Genomic DNA, 17,795 nt, shown 5'->3' on the forward strand with positions numbered 1-17,795 from the left:
TTTGGATACACAGTATAAACACAGTTCAAGGGAGTATATCAGAAGGTGCTCAATGGAGCCACCAGCTCAGGAGATGGAAACACAACACATTAGAAAAGTGAATCAAGTAATAGAATAGAATCTGAGTATGAGCAGCCCACTGAGCTCGACAGGAAGAACTTTAATATCAGTCCACTGAACTTATGGAAAAGAATAATCCTCAAGAATAAAATCAACCCCAAAGCAGAAACACACACACACACACACACACACACACACACACACATATATATGTATATATATATATACACATCCCATACCCCAATGGAACTTGAAGTGGGAGAAAGAGGCCTAAAAAGCAGCCTCAGACCTATGGGAGAAGTTAAAATTGTCAAGGTTTTGCTAAAGGGCACAGTGTACTCAAGACCAGGAAGAGACCCCTTAAATTTAAAATCAATGGAATTCCTGACTGAACTTTGCAAATAAATAGAAATAATTTTTAAAACCTCCAGGGAACATAGTAGCCATTCTGACCAGAGTGGTATCCTAGCCACTCAGGATTTCATTGGCTGGGTGCTTTTTAGATGCAAGGATAACCTGGTTACAGTTTTCTAGGATTGCTGTAGTTTTTGCAATGTCCTGGTTCTGATCTCATTAGGGGAGGTCATTCTAAGACAAGTTAAATTCAGCCCAGTTAACTAGGAAGTAATTCTTCTAGGACACAAACAATTTGATTCAAAGCAAGCTACAGCCTCGTCAGGTAGTGGCATAAGCACCTTTGGTATAATGGCCTGTGGCCTGAACCCCTGCACGCTTCTGCTGGGCTGTGGATGGCACACATTTTAGGCAGGAAGAGAACTCTGTGAAGAGGTGCTTTTAGCCCAACATTGGGTTGTGAGGTCATCTCCTTCTAGAATATTCTGACTAAAAAGACCATTTCCTTTTTGCTAACTCAAGGTCTAGAGGCAGTAGCATAACTTTCATATGGCCCTCTGCAATAGTTTAGATAGTTCTTTCTTAATTATAAAATGAATAGCTCTCAAGGCCCCACCCCTGTGAAGCACACTCGGGGAGTGTGTCTTCTCCTAAGAGGCAGCAGGCACGACTGTCTTGCTGTGTCTAACATTCTTGCCTATTCCTTCACTAGCACTTAAATTAATTCTCAGCACTCAGGTGCTCTCTCAACAGTGAGCATTTTCTGTAAACTCAGAAACTCAGGTGGTTGTCTTATGTAAAGGTGGCTCCATGACTTTCAATGTGAGTGAAACTGCCTTGGAGGAGCCAGGACCACTGAACAAAGAGGAGGTTTGGTGCAGGACTCAGCTCTAAGTCCTGAGTTGGACTTTGGGACTCTCGGCTATGGGGAGAGAGCTTTCTGGTTTCCCTATAGATTTCAGTCAGGAACACAGAAGGCATTCAGAGACATTTAGGCATCCACATGAGTTCTATGACTTTTCTTTTTGGCACCTACAGAGGCATCCATAGCCTGTCAGTCAACATTGAGGATGACAAAGACAATATTTATGTACAGATGCCTCAGACGCCTGTTTAAAAAACTCACAGCGCTGATTGCTTTTTTGTGTGTGTGACTCTTGAGTTAACCCAGACATATGACACATTGGCCGGTGACAGTAGAAACATATCCACAAACTCCACATCCCCCAGTTCTAGGTGCTATGGTTTATGTTAGAAGCCTCTTTTAATTTATACATAAAGCTACTTTGCAATTCTTTTCTCCTAGTGGTCAGTGATGTTACACTAGGAGCCAGCAAGGAAGATAGAAACCAGCCATCACTTCTTCTGTGATGGTTGGTTTAGCAGAATGGGCCAATATGTGTTTATGTTATGCTGATGTGCATTTGGGACGGTACAGAGCTAAGTGAGGTTCCTTAGAGAAAGGGGCAGTTGCAGAAGACTATTGTATAATAGATTTGACCCCTGCAAGGCTCTTGGAAACCCTGAGCAGGAGGGAGGCACAACATTGTCCCGAGCGTGGAGTGTTCAGAGAGATGGACCTTGGATGATACCTCATTTCCCACATGTAACCTAGATACCTTAGGCTAAGGTAGATCTTAGTCATTTTGGGTTCATAAGGGGGAAAAAAGCCTTGAAAGAAACATGTTGAACTATCCTCAGTGCTTATGTTAGGGTCTGGGGTAATGTTTTTCTCCTTTAATGTCTTTCCTAAATGCACAATTACATTTTACTTTATGAAAGCAATAAAACACAGTTTTAAGAATATCTGCTTTGGACAGTATGAGAAGTAGATACAGTCTTTCCCAAACTCTAATGATACTCAGCCCAGATGTGCCCTTGGGATGTCCTGCACAGGGAAGTCCTTGCTCCTAACCCAGGTCAGAGAAGTTAGTAGGCTATGTTGTGTTTTATTCCTTAGGACAAGGTGTCTCAGCTGGAGATTGAACTGGAAGAAGAAAGAAATAACTCGGATTTGCTGTCTGAGAGGATCACTCGGAGCAGGGAACAGGTACTGTACGTAGTGGGACGGTCAGTGGATTGTCCTGCATGAAAGAGGAAATGTGAGAGTTTAGACTTGAGGATTCCGCTAGAGGAGGGAGGGAAGAGAGTCCATGCCTTATGGAGATGATGGGGGACTGCCTGGTCTTCACCATCGTAAACCAACAGAACAGAGGTGTAGTATACAATGTAAGGCGTGAAGAGGAAGTTTCCCAAGTGGTTAAGGCTAACAATCTATTAGCCATAATAGGCAAAGTGCTTTTAAAGCTGAGTCTCTAAGAATCATTAGTTCAGCAAACGGTTGTGTGGGATTTCGTAGCTAGCACCACTAATGTAGAAGTAATGCAATGGAAAATAAATGATATGATGTAGTCTTTTACTCTAAGGACTTTACAAGCTAATCAGCAATACATAAACCTATGAGGCGTTCACAATACAGTAACAGTACCTTCCAAGTGCATGCTTTTTGCAGTTTTGAAAGGAGTTTCACTTACATTAATACTTACGGCAACACTCGGTGGGGGGGTGGGGGGTGCAGCTGGAAACAGTTTATCCTCTACTTACACTGTAGACAGTGGAACTAATTTTCCAAACTAGACTTAATATAATTACAAGATTTTTGTATTTTCTTTCCATTAAAAAAACATTTTTTTAAAAATTTATATTTAGAGAGAGGGGAAAGGAGGGAGAAAGAGAGGGTGAGAAACATCCATGTGTGGTTGCCTCTTGCACACCCACAACTGGGGACCTGGCCCGCAACCCAGGCACGTGCTCTGACTGGGAATCAAACTGGTGTCCCTTTGGTTCCCAGGGCAGCAGTCAATCCACTGAGCCACACCAGCCAGGGCTGTTTCCATTTTTGAGGAAAACGGTAGAGTGGTTAAGTCATATCTTGGAGATGGAGTGTCACATCACTAGGAGCTGGTGGTCATGTCCCCATTGCATGCCCAGACCACTTGAGAGAAAACATGCAAACATTATGGGGTAAGGATTCAGAGCGCTCAGTGGCAGTTTTGAGGAGAACTTATATTGACTAATCTCAGCCTCTCATTTCCATGCTACCTGGAGGTAGCTGTAGAAACCTCTGGTGGGGTGTACTTTTTCAGTGACAACTTAGTTGAATGCCTTGCTCCTGAAAATGGTGCCAGAGAAATGGGACATAGACATTTAGAGAACTCTTCACCTCTTGATTTGCTTTGGGCACTTTCTTAATTAAACAATGCAAATAAAACCTAAAGGTCTTAGTTGATGCTGAGTAAAATTTAGGCAATTATGTGTATAAAGGATTGACATAGAAACATCTGAAATACAAATTAATTTGGGCAAAATCTTCCTTATTGAAAGAAGCACTTTCCTCTGGTCACTCTTACAGTTTTTCACATCACTATCTTCCCCCCATCTCAGGGTGACCGAGAACTGGAGGTTCTAGTGCTTAGGGAAGTGACATTCTGAGCTGGTGACCTAGTCTACTCAGAGTTGGAGGAGACTCACTCATTTCTTTTCTGTCTGCCATTGTTTCCCTGTTGACAATCAGGTTCTTTGCAAACAAGTAAGATAGTTGTGCTTCTTTGCTCCTGAGGGTAAAGGAAGTTCCAACAGAGGCTTCATCCACCCCCTGCCCCCAGCTCTGGTTCTGTTCGCCTGTCCCAGTGCTGTGCTGGTAGCATTCCTCTGGAGGGTGGCTGTCCACCCAGCCGGAGCTGCAGTTTAGAGAAAGCCCTCCGTGAAAACCTGTAGTCCAGGTGGAGAGCCCAACTGTGACCTTTGAGCCCTACTAGATTCTAACTAAAGCCTGCACGTTCTAAGTCCTCCTACTGGTATAAAAGCTGTGTTGTTGTTACGCAGCCTGGCTGAGTAGCCACATTACCACAGGGCATTTCAGGATCTGCTAAGCATTTATAATGAGAGAAGTGGCCATAAATTTGTTTTGCTAATGCCTCTTGTGACTTATGCAGGGAGGAGGAGTGGTGGGAAAGAATCAATCACCGGGCAGTTAAAACTGACTTCCAGAACTTGTTTTACACCCAAAACAAAACACAGGCAAACTGACCCAGAAGGTGGTTGCCTCCCTTGGTTCAGCTGATGGCCGTACACTAAGAAATTGCTCTCTTGTTGCCCCCTAGTTACTGGGGTTCTGGGGAATAGAACTGCTCTCTGTGATGTGGTTACCGTTGAAATATTTTCACTGAGCCAAGAACTTGAAGTAAGCCCAGGGAGGAAGTTACAGGAACTAACTTGGTCAGCTGGAAGGAGCACTGGACTGCAAGTCTGTATCTGTCAAGGAGATTTCTGAAGGTTTTTCTAAACTCTAACATTGAAATGCTGTAAGAAGGTTTGGTAAAACCCAAAGTGTCTGGGCCCCCCTTTAATCCCCCATTTTCTCCCTGTATCTGAGTTATGTGCCTGAAAAGATGGGTCTCACAAAGTTTCCAGCCTCTTTGCCCTGCCCGCTCTTTCCTCTTTTATCTCCTCCCTCCTCACTGCACTCTCTGAGGCGGGAAGGTGAAGGGAGCCTGTTGTCTGTCATAAGCGGAGAGCTGCAGCATCTTGTTCAAATTGATGTAGGAATTGCTAACACAGAACAACAAAACCAAACCCCTGAGATGAGGTGATGTCGCTGCCTGATGGAGGGCTCAGAGTCTCTTCTGGCCTGTCGCCAATGGCTGGGGACGATGGGTAGAAATGGATTGACCAAATACCTGCCTCATGGAAAGCCCTTAATTCTTATTCATGGTCAAAATCAACATGAGACTCCTCCTCCCTGCCTTGCTCCTCAAAGGAAAGGCTCTGAAGAGGGCCCTGGCTGTAGACAGCTGGGCCCTGAGTTTGAAGCTGCTTGAGTCCACTTAGGTTAACTTCTAGGGCCTTCCTGCCAGAATCTGAGAAAAGGGAAACTTCCAAACCTAAGGCCCCCTCTCTGCTCCCTCAAATGCTGACCTATGACCTTAACAGGAGATGTCTCCTAAAGAGCAGGAAATGCTGCCCATCTCTTATCTCCAATCTGATTTATATCCTAGACTCTGGATGCTCAGCAAACTGCCACTGGGCACTGAGAAGGGAAAGTGTGGGGAATTTTATTTTTCAGTTCTTGCTTTCATTAGATTTTAGTGTATGGCTCTCCTTAAACTCCACATTCTCTCAAGCTTCTCTTCTGAATCTTTACTTCCCCCATGCACCCATCCTTTTTCCTAGTCTTCATGATAGGGCTCAGGTGAAAGACTTAGAAAAAAAGGGTTTCCAGCAATATTAGAAAATGGCCAGCCCCTTTCGCAGAATCCTGGATCTGGCATAGATCTCCAAGTTCACCTCCCTAGACTTCTTGTGCTGTGGAGGAGAGATCTGAGTCCCCGAGACACCATGGTCTGGCCAGGTCATACGGCCAGTAGTTTCAGAGTCGTCTTAGGTCTCTGGACTCCCAAGGCAGTGTTTGATCTACCAGTGCCTGAAAAGTGTGGTAGATGCCTACTGTGTGCATAGCACCGCGGTAAAGCTGTGAAATTGCCAAATGTAGTCCTGTCCTTGAGGTGCTAGGGTTTGTTTGGAGAGATGGAGCATGCCTGAAAAATGGATAACTAGCAAGAAAAAGCAGCAGATACAAAATGCCAAGTGAAGGATTCAGGCAGCTAATGAGGAAAAGTCCATCTTAACGAGACTGGAAGAGTTCTTAGAGGAAGGTGGACCTGGAGCTCACTTTGAAGAAACAAACTAAGAGGAATGGGAATGGAGTCCTAGAAGGAACGGAGGGTGTGAACCAGGAACCGGGGGTAGGGTATATACAGTATTTTGAGGAGCAATGAAAAGACTGCTGTGGCTTGATCAGGGTTCTGGTGTCCTTAAGGGATTAATAGGAGAGGCATGTTGAGAGTTTTGAATGGACTCTAACCTGACAGCACTGGAAACCATAGAAGGTTATTGAACAGAACAGTGAGGCATACACAGTGGTCTGCAAGATTAATGTAGCCAGGGAGGGGTGAGGTCAGGAGAAGGGGAGGCCTGGAGCAAGCCTCCACTGGGCTGTTCTCAGGGACAGAGGACAGGAAAGACAGTGGGAAATCAGACATTCTGTCCTTTTCATGTCTTTTTTCTTTCTTGTGTACATGTCTGGTGCTCAGTAGATGTTGGCCACATTATTTGTGAATTCCCAGCCTTTCTAAGGCCATTGTTTCCCATCTGTGCTCAGGGTATTATTGTTCAAACTGATGGATTCAGGGAATCCTAACTGAGAGACACATTTTTCAGACTTTCGGATGCTTGGGTTTTGTTTTAAAATCTGTCTAGTATGAAGGAAAAGGGATGGGCGTGGCTTTGATGAAATGATTTCTTTTATAAAAGGAAAGTGAGGAGTATTTTGTTTTCTCACCCAAATACAGGGTTTCTGATTGACTCTAAGCTAAAGGAAAATTCAATTACATAGATGTATTTTCCTGGCTTTTGGTCTGTTTAAATCTAGAGAATCTTTTTTTCTCTTCTTCCTCCAAAACCGTATCCATGTATGGCAATTGCCACCTTACTGAAGACTCCCTAGGTGCTGGGTGCTATGCCCATGTCTTGAATAAGTTTTCAAAGGCTTGAGAGGCTAAGTAACTGCCTAGGGTCACACAGCTTGTAAGGGGTTGAGTCATTATTTGAGTCCAAAGCCTACTGCCTCCCACCTGTTCCCATGATCCCAGCACCAGACTATAATAGCAACGCCTTCTCTCATACATGTGGGGTCTCTGTTCCCAAGTTAAAATTAATGTCATGGTGTGTCTCTTTAATATGGATGAAGATTTATGTTCACCTGATCCTTTCTTCTTTCCTCGTGAGTCCAGAATTTAGATGGTGAAAGAGAGGCCCTGCTTGGCGTGTTTTAAACGTGTGCGATGCTCTGACTGCTTGGGCCCTGCAGTGTCATAGCTGGCAGTTAAGTGTAGACACTTAACAGCAGAGCTAGGCCTCACTGGAGAGGCGCCCTCTTGTCTATGGAGGCAAAGTGACCCAGCCCAGTGGGAAGATACTCCTTCCAATGCAGGCAACTGGCAGGCAGGATGAATGTACCAACCGGAGAGCTTTGGATGGCTTCATGGTCGTTCCAGGGGTTGAGCGAGGCTGCTCAGTTGCCTTGACAACTGCAGGATAAAGCCCAGGGGATCATGTCTCAGGCTTCTGCAGTCACTACGGAACTGCTCCCCAGTGGCCGGCTCACACCTGCTCCTCAGTCTGCGCCAGGGGGATGCAGCCACCAGGATGCAGCAGGGCTCCATGTAGTCACTGAGTGAAAGATCAGAATGGGATTTCTTTCCCTTCTTTCTTTCCTTCCTTCCTTCCTTTTTCTAAATTAAAATGTTCCTAGTCTCAAAACAGCCTCCCATTATATTGGCTGTTCAAAAATCCAGTGTGTACAGTTGGTTAATAATAGTTTTCCTTTCTTGTGACTGAATATCATTTTTATACCAGCTAGGAGTGTAGGCTCACCAAACCGCTTTACAGCCCAATGGTGAACACAAGTGATGGGGTTAAATATTGTTATTAGTGATCATGAATATCCCTGGCTTTTCATTAACCCAGAAGGCAGCTGCTTCTAATCCTGAGAGCTGGCTCAGGTCACAGGTACCTCTGACCTAAAACCCACTGGAATCTGATCCTGATTTCTGATCAGAATGCTCAGGGTTTATTTAGCATTCTCTCAATCCAGCTGTGATTAACTGTTGCCTTCAGCTCCCGTTCTGTTTTTAATTCAACTGGAAAGTTTTTATTTGGTCTGCTTAATATAGCTGAAGGGTAAACAGCATGTAAAGCACTAAACTTATATAAAGAAATGGTTTTCCAGCCTTGGATTTACTTCCCTGTTCCAAAGGAGGAAGCTGCTGAAGCCAGAGGCCTTTTTTTTTCTTTGCCAGCATGGGCTCAGGATAGAAAGGATCTGATTTGGAATATTCCCAACTCATTCCTAGGGGCCATTCCTAGGGGCCACTCTGTTGAGCACAGCTGAAACACTTCTGGCTTACGGTGAAGCCCATCCTTAGGAACATTATCCATAGCACCACGTGATGTTCCTTGGACAGGGCTCCACATGGCAGATTTATTTTAGAATTTAGTATCAGGCTGTCCTTTGTGAAGGGTTGAAGGAAGCCTATCATGGTTGCCAAAAGCCTTGGTTTCCAAAAGACTCAAGAAAAATGGACTGCCTGGTCTCAGTCACTGTTAGGTTTTATGGTTACACATGTGTTTCTTCCTGTACTATGCTCTGATTTATTTGATGCTTCCATTTTAATAGCCATCTTTGAGGAGATGAGGTGGGGTAGAAATATTTATTGTGTGTTTCGTTCTTTTTCTTTGGAGAGTCGCCATTGGCCCGGGCTTCTCCAGGGAGGTCCTGAACTTGCAGGGACCTCCCTCGTGCTGTTTTCTGAGGGCCGCCCTGCCCCAGGAGGCCCGTGTTTTGGTGGAATCCAGATTTTTCAGTTAAGGCCATTGAGGGAGCAAGACTTGGCCAGTGGCTGCTTCTTTAAGTCGCGAGGTGTGTCCTGACTTCTGGCCTGGACCCCATGCTGAGTGATGGCTGGGTAGTCCTCGACTTCCTCCACCATGGTAGACACGTCTTCCTTTTGGGCTCTGAAATACTTACCAGAGGCGCCCGCGCCCCCCCCCCCCCCCCTTTCTTGTAGGATTGGCCCTTCCTGAAAGCCTCGGTCCTGCAGGTTTGCTGAGAGGGAGAAAAGGAACATAGGATTTTCAGCCAGAAAGCCTGGATTAGGATCCCAAAGCTGCTTCCCCCATTTCTGAACCTTCCACCTGAAAGTGGGGTGAGCACATCTGCCTCAGAGAGTACGGGAGGATTAGTGGGCGCTCACGTGGACATGCGCAGCTGCTCAGCGCCTCTCGCCAGGGGCTCTGGATTCTTGGTACTTCCCTCCTGCGTCCTCAGGCTGGAGCACAGCTGCAGAAGTCTCCCTGCCCCCTCACAGCAGATGCGGTACAGCTGCAGCGAGACCCTCGCCTCTGCTCTGCCGGCCTTTTATTGTCCTTTGGTGTTCTGTGGGGTCCCATCCCACAGCGACTAAATTTCTAAATTTCTTTCTCTCTACAAGCCTCTAGTTCTTCCTTATCCCTTCACTTTTGGTAACATCATCTCCCCTTTTCCCATCTTCCCTCCTCCCTCCCATGCCTCTGAGCTCCTAGAGCCTGCCTTTGCCTCGGCCCTGAGCCATGCTCTCTGCCCGGGCTCAGAGAAAGAGCTTTTCTCCGGCTCTCATGCTGACCCCAGTGCAGGGCCTGGGTCCCGCCCCTCCCCCACTGGACAGTCAGTCTTCCTGTCTCAGTCCCTTCTCATCGCAGTCCGTCGTCTGTAACTTGTCCCTCCCCCGTGAGTCCCACCCTCGCCTGCTCACAGTGCAGGGCATCGCTCTTGCCCACCCTTCTGTGACCTCGCCAGCCCTCTGGTCATACTGTCATCTCGTCACTGCTGGAGTTCTGGAGAAGAGGTGTCTCCCCACCTCTTCATGCCCAGCACCTTCCCAGTCTCTTCAGTCTGGTTCCCTCTGTGCTGAGCCTTCCAGAGAAAACTTCTGGTCCAGCCCAAGGCCCGCCCCCTCTCCTTCTGCCTGACCTTCCTCAGTCTTCACCCTTCTTGGGTTCTGGGACTGGTCAGTGCCCTGGTTTTCTCCATGTCTCCTCTAACCAGGTGGTGTGGGGAGGGCTCCGCAGAGTATAGGTCTGGATCCCCTTCATTACTCATGCACTTCTCCTTGGTGAGGCCTCTGTCCTGTGGCTTCATCTCTGTCACCCATTCTCCACATCTGTATCTGCTGCCTCTCCTGGACCTTATGGGTAGGTGGGGATAGTAACAGCACCTACTTCATTGGCTACTATAAACCGCTCAAGACTTACTTAGTAAGTGCAGTATACGTGTTTGCTCTTGCCACCTGTATATGAGCCCTTTGTGGCTGTCCCCTGTCTGCCTCTGCACCTGACCTCTTAACCTGTCCCCTTATACCCCACATGACAATCCATTCCTTTCAGTTCTCCCAGCACTCCCCTCCTCTCACCTCTGCTCATTCCCATTGGTGGCCCCAGTTTGGACAGCTGCAGGTCCTCTCCTGCCCTTTCTCTACCCTTCCTGATGCGGACCTCTCAGTTGGGTTCCTTTCCCTGGAGAGTTTCCCTGGCCTTCTATAGCTGGACTATGACCACTGCTGTGCACCCTGCCCTTGCACACTGCCCTTCCCCACTGCAATAACTATGACCAGGTCGTGTTCGTTTATCCCCTATGAGGCCAAGGGTGGGTGCTCTGTTTTTGTCACAGTGTCCTCGGGCTGATGGTATAGTCTGAACTAATGGTCAAACCCACCTCATCCTTCCAGACCACCCCAGTGCCAGCATGCAAGTGTGTGCATTCACAGACACACTCAACTCTGACCTTGTCAGAGTGGGTCTTTTCTGGGCACACTCCTTAGTGTGTGGAGAGCCTGAGGATGGAGGCAGGGGCCTTTGGCTTCCTCATAAGGGGAGGTCCCAGCACCCCAAAAGGTGGAGGATTTGCCAGAATGTGCTTTCACCGTGTCATGGGCCAGCTCCAAGGGCCCTTATAGGCATCTGGTTAAGTTTGTTGTTTTAGAAATGAGGAGTCTGCCCCCCAGAGGTGAGATGACCAAGGTCACATGCAAGTGAACACAGAGCCAGGAAGAGAAGCTGGGCCTCCGCTGCTTGTCTGTGTAATTACTTCCCATCGCAGTGAAAGTTTAACTGTCCTCAGTCAAGTCCCCACCTGAGCCCGGGGCCGTGAACAGAACACTTTCTCCCGGGAGGCACGTCACGGTCCTGTGGCCTAGCCGTGCTGACGCCTCCCCTGTGTGGTGTTGACTCACAAGGGGCTGTGAGCCTGCATTCGTTACCCGTGGACTCTGTGCTTGTACAGCAGTTACTGGAATCCTCCCGGCACCTTCTTTACAACATGTGACTCCGAGGCTCTGGGGCCAGGAGGAGTGGGAATGGCCGCAGGTGGGGATTTTCGTGCTCTGCCCGCTGACCCTTTGCATGGCTGGCATTTTTTCCCTGCTGTGCACAAGCCCGAAAGACACTGGCTGCCTCCCTGAGTCTCGGTTTTTATGTGGCAGCTGTATTTGAACCTGAGGTCTCTTCGAAGCCTTCTCACCGAGTGGGTCTAGAGAGAGCAGGTGGCATAGTGGGCAGCGAGCAGCGGGTTTGGCCCAGGTTTCAGTCCTGTTTGCTCCAGTTATGTGTATAACTGCCCGGGGCCACCGTGTCCTCTGCTGTGCAGTTCCAAACCCACATGACCTAGCAGCCTGCTGCTAGGCAGAAATGCAAAAACATGAGCAGTATTATTATTATTATTATTATTATTATTATTATTATTATTGGACCATCCAGACACCCCTCACCCCCTCACCTGTGGTGGAGTCCCAGCGTGCCGCCCCCCCCCCCCCCATGGTACCTGAGGCCTCCATGGCTGGGCCCGCCCATCATCGCGAGTCTAATTCCTCACCGCTCCCCGCCACCCCATCTGGCCCGGCCACACCACACTGCTGTCATTCAGCGCACATGCACCGTAGTCAGGGCGGGTAGATGGAAGCTCATGCAAGCCTGGCCCAGGGTGGTGGTGTCTCCTCTTACTATTTCCGAGACCCTCAGGCCTTGTTCTCTGGGGGAGAGGGAGAACAGGGTAAGCTTAACTCTCACTAGGGAGCCCGTATAAGTGGTAAAGATCTAAGCTGAGGCCAGACTGTCGTAAGTGCTCCCCAGGCATCAGACTCCTGTGTGGACACCTCTTACCCAGGCTGGACCCGAACCTTGAGAAGGAAGGGGCAGTTTTATCTTCCTGGGTCACCTCTTAGTTCCCTGGCTCCTCTGGACAGTCCTTGGGATGGGGTCTGGAGCCTTTGCCTCTGATGCTCATGTCATGGTGGCTGAAAGCCCACTAGGGGTGGGGGCAGAGATGCTCAGTTTTCAGAGGGGAGACTGGATTACTTTGCAGATGCTGCTCAGGGAGGCTTGTTTCCTCAGTAACATTTAGCCTTTGCCAGGGCACCTGGGCTGCCCCGTATTCTTGCTGACTTCTGTTTCTGGCATGAGAAGGGAGAGATCTAGCAGTGTTTGAGATATGTTAACTGTGGAAGCCTTTCTGTAGTTTGAACTTGCAGTGTAGCAGTCATGGGCTCAGGAATGCTAGCTGTGCCTACTGCTAGATTTCAGATGAGTTGGGTGACTGACTTGTCCCAGTTTGCCTGGCATTTGGCCAGTTTTAGCATTGAAGTCCTATGTCCTGGGCAAGCTGGGATGGTGGACCACTATGCAACATGACTGACTTCTCCAGGCCCTGATGTCCCTGGCAGAGACAGTTAGGGTTGTTCTGGCGGTAATAGAGTGTGTGTGGAGTGCTAAGCAGGTGTACCAGTTTTTAGAGCTGCTCCAACAAAGCACCACAAACTGATGGCCCAGAACAACAGGATTTTATTGTCTTGGTTCTAGAGGCAGGGTCTGAAATTGGAATGTCAGGAGGGCTGTCCCCCTCTGGACCTCCCGGTGGTTTTCCAGCCACCTTGGGTGTTCCTTGACTTGTAGGTGTCTCACTGCCATTCTCCTTCTTCACGGGGTGTTCTTCCTGTGCCCAGGGCCTCACACAGCCGCCATCTTCCCTTTGTGAGTGTCTGTCTCTGCATCCAAATTTTCCATTTTTAAAAGGACATCAGTCATGCTCTGTTAGGCCCATGTCATTTGTACGTGATTACTTCTGTAATGACCCAGTTTCCAAAGAAGGTCACCTCTGAGGCACTGGGGGGTGCGGGGTGGGTTAGGACTTTAATATCTCCTTTGGGGACACACACACAACTCTACTCAACAACAGAGTTAGCTATGACTATTATTTGTATCATCATCTTTGCAGTCACTGAGAAACCAAGAATATCTAAGAAACAGCTCCTGCACCCAATAACGGAAGTGGCAGGAGGCCCCATCACAAAGAGGAGCTGGCCTGGTTGTTGGAATTCTGTATCTGGAGCCATTTCAGCACAAAGGATCTTGGAAGAACTCCTCTAACCCCTGGCTTTTTCTCTCTTTGGTGTAGATGGAGCAGATGAGGAATGAACTACTTCAGGAAAGAGCTGTGAAGCAAGACCTGGAGTGTGACAAGATTTCCCTGGAGAGACAGGTGAGGGCAGCTGGCCCCAGAAGCCCCTCCCCTCCTCCCTGTCCCCGAGGCTTTGGACTGGAACCCCTCAGTGGCATCTCCTTTGTCAGCACCCAAAGAACTCTGGGTTATATATCGCCCAAGAGAGGTATTTATAAGACCGATTCTAGAGAGAATTTTCTCAACAATATTAAATATGCCTGGAAGTTTACAGCTGGGGGGAGGTGGAATTGCAAGTGTTTTTCTAGAGCTTAAAAAGGGCCAAATTCAATGTAAAGGGAATAATCAAGAACCAGTGTGATCAAACACATGAGTTGCTAACAAAGCTTACCAGACTCATTATTTCTTTTACATGCTATTCATGTAAATCCTTCTCTGAGTATGATATGTGATATTAGTGAAGGAGCCCATTTCTCCTGCCAATAGGTTTGTGAAAGGTCAAGGTCACTTGTCCGACATGCAGGGGTCTAGGCCATGGAAAGATTTCACTCAGGCTTATAAAGGAATGTGACAGGATCTCTTCTTTTGGGCTGCCAGGACCAGGGTGCTTCCCCAGGGCCCCCTGGGCCACCCATCCTGGTGTGAAAAGCAGGCTTATCCAAGTCACTGGCCAAGTGCTGGCTCCACCTGTAACCTGCTCTGCAGAGAGAGTGGTGGACACACAGCCTCTCAGTCTCCCTGTCTGATTCCAGAACAAGGACTTAAAGAGCCGGATTATCCACCTGGAAGGTTCCTACCGGTCCAGCAAGGAGGGGCTGGTGGCGCAGCTGGAGGCCCGGATCGCAGAGCTGGAGGACCGCCTGGGGAGTGAGGAGAGGTGGGCCTGGCCCGGCTGCGGTGCGGAGGCCCGGCGCGCGGTGACTGTCACGTCACAGAGTGCTTTCACATTTGCGTCTCTTCCCGCCCTCGGAAGCCTTCCTGTGAGGGAGGCAGAGCAAGTACAGCCTCGCTGTTACTAGGGTTTCCGCTTGACAGATGCGAAAACTGAGACCTGTCCAAGTACGTGGGGAAGGCAGCCTGGCTGAACACTGGTGTGGCTGGCCGAAAACTTAGGCCTCCTGCTCTTAGTCGACAGCTTTTTTGCTGTCCTTGCTCCTTCTTTCCCCATTTCCTCAGTAGGACAGGCTGCCACATAAAGCGACAAGTTTGAGCCAGGTTAGAGGCAAGGGGGCTGACTCTTCCCTGCGGGCAAAGTGTAGCCACTCTGCTTAGCAGAGGCCTAGGGGCCATGTGTCAGATATGAGCAGGTCACCCTGCATTCGGTAGAGGGGGGTACGGGTCAGGTGACCATCACCTTTGCAGCACCACGATTCTTTGCACCCAGCTTTCAAATTGCAGCCCAAGGACCAGCACCAAGTTGAACTTGACCAGCCTCACCTTTTACTCATGACCCCTCTTCTCTTAGAAGTGCTGTGGGCATGACATTTCACATGTAGGACTTTAGGGGGCTGGACTGGAGCAGCCTGAAGTAGCAGTCCGGCAGTGACCGTCTGTCTTACAAAGTAAAGCTCAGGACAGGAAGAACTCAGAGCAGGTCCAGTCCCAGCTCAGCCCCTCTTTGGCTCTGAAACCTCGAATAAGTCACTCCCCTTCTTAGAGCCCCTGTTTCCTCATCTGTCCAATGACGAGCCCTTTCCTCCTGTAGTCACATGTCTCCCTGACCCTCAGCCTGGGCTGGGCCCCCTGTGGGACTGGCGTAGGAGAGCCCTCAGTTCTGCTTCCCCCACCCTTCCAGGGACCGGGCCAGCCTCCAGCTCAGCAACCGACGCCTGGAGCGGAAGGTGAAGGAGCTAGTGATGCAGGTGGATGATGAGCATCTGTCGCTGACTGATCAGAAGGACCAGGTGAGGGACCCTCTGCCAATTCATTTCAGATGAGACTCTGTCCCAAGCTGGGAAGCGAGAGGGTGGTGAGGCCTCTGTCGAAGGAGGTGATGGAGTTGTGGACTGATTCCTGTCGTCCACTCCACCCAGTTACATCGTAGAATGGAGCCTTTCTAGGCTGATTTAGTGAGGATTTGAGCAAACTTCAAACCCTGAACTTGACTTGTAAAAAGCAGACCCGTCTGTCACAGAGGCATAATTACCTCCACTTTCCCATGAAACTGGCTGCCCACCTTGGCATGACTTGGTGGCCTGGGGAGAAGGTGGCTGGGCCGTGGGCCTGGCCATGCTGGGCTGGCGACCAGCACTCACCTGCTCTCTCTCCCCATGCAGCTGAGCCTGCGCCTGAAAGCCATGAAGCGGCAGGTGGAGGAGGCCGAGGAGGAGATTGACAGACTGGAAAGCTCTAAAAAGAAGCTGCAGCGGGAGCTGGAGGAGCAGATGGATATGAATGAGCAGCTGCAGGGACAGCTCAGTTCCCTGAAGAAGAATTTAAGGTGGGCGAGTGCCATGACCCCACAGGGGTCATCACCCCCTGACATTTGAGGGGCATGCAGTGCTTTTAGGGCTCCCTCACTTCTGTTCCTTCAAGCCAGTGTCTTGCCATTACCTTTTAGGGGTCATCCCTTCTAGAGAGGAGAGTGGCTGTGTCCACTTCAGTCACCCCATATGCTCAGTAGGTGCTCATATGTGTCACCCTCATACCAGTGCCCTGATGTCAGCCAGCAGATTTTATCTCTGTTGTCCATAAGGGGAAATTGAGGCTCAGAGCAGGTAACTACTAGTAGCTCCTACCACCATGGAGGGGGCAGCTCCCCTATCAGCCCTGACCACGTGTACTATGTGGTCAGAAGGGGATGGGGTGGGGGGTGGCTTTCCCTGCCCCAGGTCACTGCCTTGGGAGCTGGGGTGAGGAGCTGGGTTAGGCTCTTGCTCCTCCATGGAGTTGAGCCTTTCTGGGAGGCTGCCTATGCTGGTAGTTCTCTTATAAGTGGACAAAAGCCTTCAGCCCCTTGAGAATCCTATCTTGAACCTGGCCCCAGGGCCGGCATTAGGGTGCAGCATTTAGGAGGGCACCAAAAATCTCAGCAATCAAGATAGATACTATTAAATGCAATATTTAAACAAATTAATGCAAACAAATCCCCAGTGGACAAGACTTCAAACATTTAAATTAAGATGGATTGATAACAGCACCCTGTGAGCCATATTGGAGGTTGAGGCAAAAGGAAAGTCAGTACTACTGCCCTAGTGCTAGCCCTGCCGAGCCCACCCTGCCGACACAGCCTTCCGTGCTGAGAGGCGGGCGTTTGCTCTCTGTTGCTCAAAGAGCTGGTAGGTGCAGACCAGTTTAGTTCACGTGCTTCCCTGCCACTCGGTGGTGTTAAGAGGCAGGAACCGGCGACCTTTCCTTCACCTCCAGATCAGAGATGCGCCCCTGTCCAGGGCCAGGAATCATGACCGTGTTGTTTCAGCAGACACAAGAAGCTGCCCAGTAAAGTGCTGGACGAAACAGAGGATGACGATGACCTCAGCACCGATGGGGGGAGCCTTTACGAGGCGCCGCTGAGCTACACCTTCCCCAAGGATGCCACCAGCCAGATCTGAGTCCGCTTCCGGTGCCATGGAGGTGGCCCATCACTCCTCCCAGGCACCTTTGGCTGCCCACAGCAGGACGCAGGAAAGGCAGCCCCTCTCTGGAGCTGAGACCCATCGCCACCTCTTCCAATAACCAGCCCGTTCTTCCATGCTCCATTCCTCCTCGGATGCCGGAGTGGCAGCGCGGCTCTTGTGTCTTACTTAGGGAGCTGTTGCAGTTTAAGTGCTGAGACATCTGGGGTGTTCTGGAAAATAAAATTTGGCAGGCCGAGGTGCCCTCTGCACAGCTGTCTGCCAGACCATTTGTATCGCTGCTCCTGCCCCCTCTGCCCTCCCCCTTCCAGGAGAAAGGGTCCAAAAAGCTAGTTCTCTTTACTAGCTGCCATGCATGGTGGGAAGTGATGTACAGGCTGTATCTAATTTAAAGCAGACCTACTGACTGCTGCTGTTCCCTTTTGGAATGTTGCAGAGGCTTTCTAGGCTGCTTGCTTGTCAAGGTCACGCATCGATATTGAGTATTATTATTTTTTAATATGAAGCTACTAGATTTTAAGTATTAAGGAGCAAAGGGCCAGAGAGACAAGGTAGAATAAAGCCCACTTTGGACATCAGAGTTGGGAAGAAAGAATTGTCACGGTGATATGGGACAGTTAACCCTGAGAAGGGAAACTCAGGTGGTCTTGGTAAACAACTTGCTGACACGAGGAGAGAGAATCAGGAGGTCACTTGTATCT

The 17,795-nt window shown here is 49.2% G+C and overlaps 1 protein-coding gene across 2 annotated transcripts in view; it reads left to right on the forward strand.

Moving 5' to 3' along the window:
- Window positions 1-17,345, forward strand: part of CGNL1 (cingulin like 1) — a 144,855-nt gene extending 127,510 nt beyond the window's left edge. The window contains exons 14-19 of one of the 2 annotated variants that reach the window (XM_090270659.1): window positions 2,375-2,464; window positions 13,517-13,600; window positions 14,272-14,396; window positions 15,315-15,423; window positions 15,796-15,959; window positions 16,938-17,345. In XM_090270659.1, the coding sequence (XP_090126785.1) occupies window positions 2,375-2,464; window positions 13,517-13,600; window positions 14,272-14,396; window positions 15,315-15,423; window positions 15,796-15,959; window positions 16,938-17,070 (705 nt within the window). In that variant the 3' untranslated portion in view covers window positions 17,071-17,345. The remainder of the gene's footprint in view (window positions 1-2,374; window positions 2,465-13,516; window positions 13,601-14,271; window positions 14,397-15,314; window positions 15,424-15,795; window positions 15,960-16,937) is intronic. The other variant, XM_090270660.1, reaches the window with a different exon arrangement.
- The last annotated feature ends 450 nt before the right edge of the window (window positions 17,346-17,795 follow it).

This window comes from Furipterus horrens, unplaced genomic scaffold, assembly GCF_987537825.1.
Source record: "Furipterus horrens unplaced genomic scaffold, mFurHor1.1.pri manual_scaffold_3, whole genome shotgun sequence".
Classification (NCBI taxonomy): Eukaryota; Metazoa; Chordata; class Mammalia; order Chiroptera; family Furipteridae; genus Furipterus; species Furipterus horrens.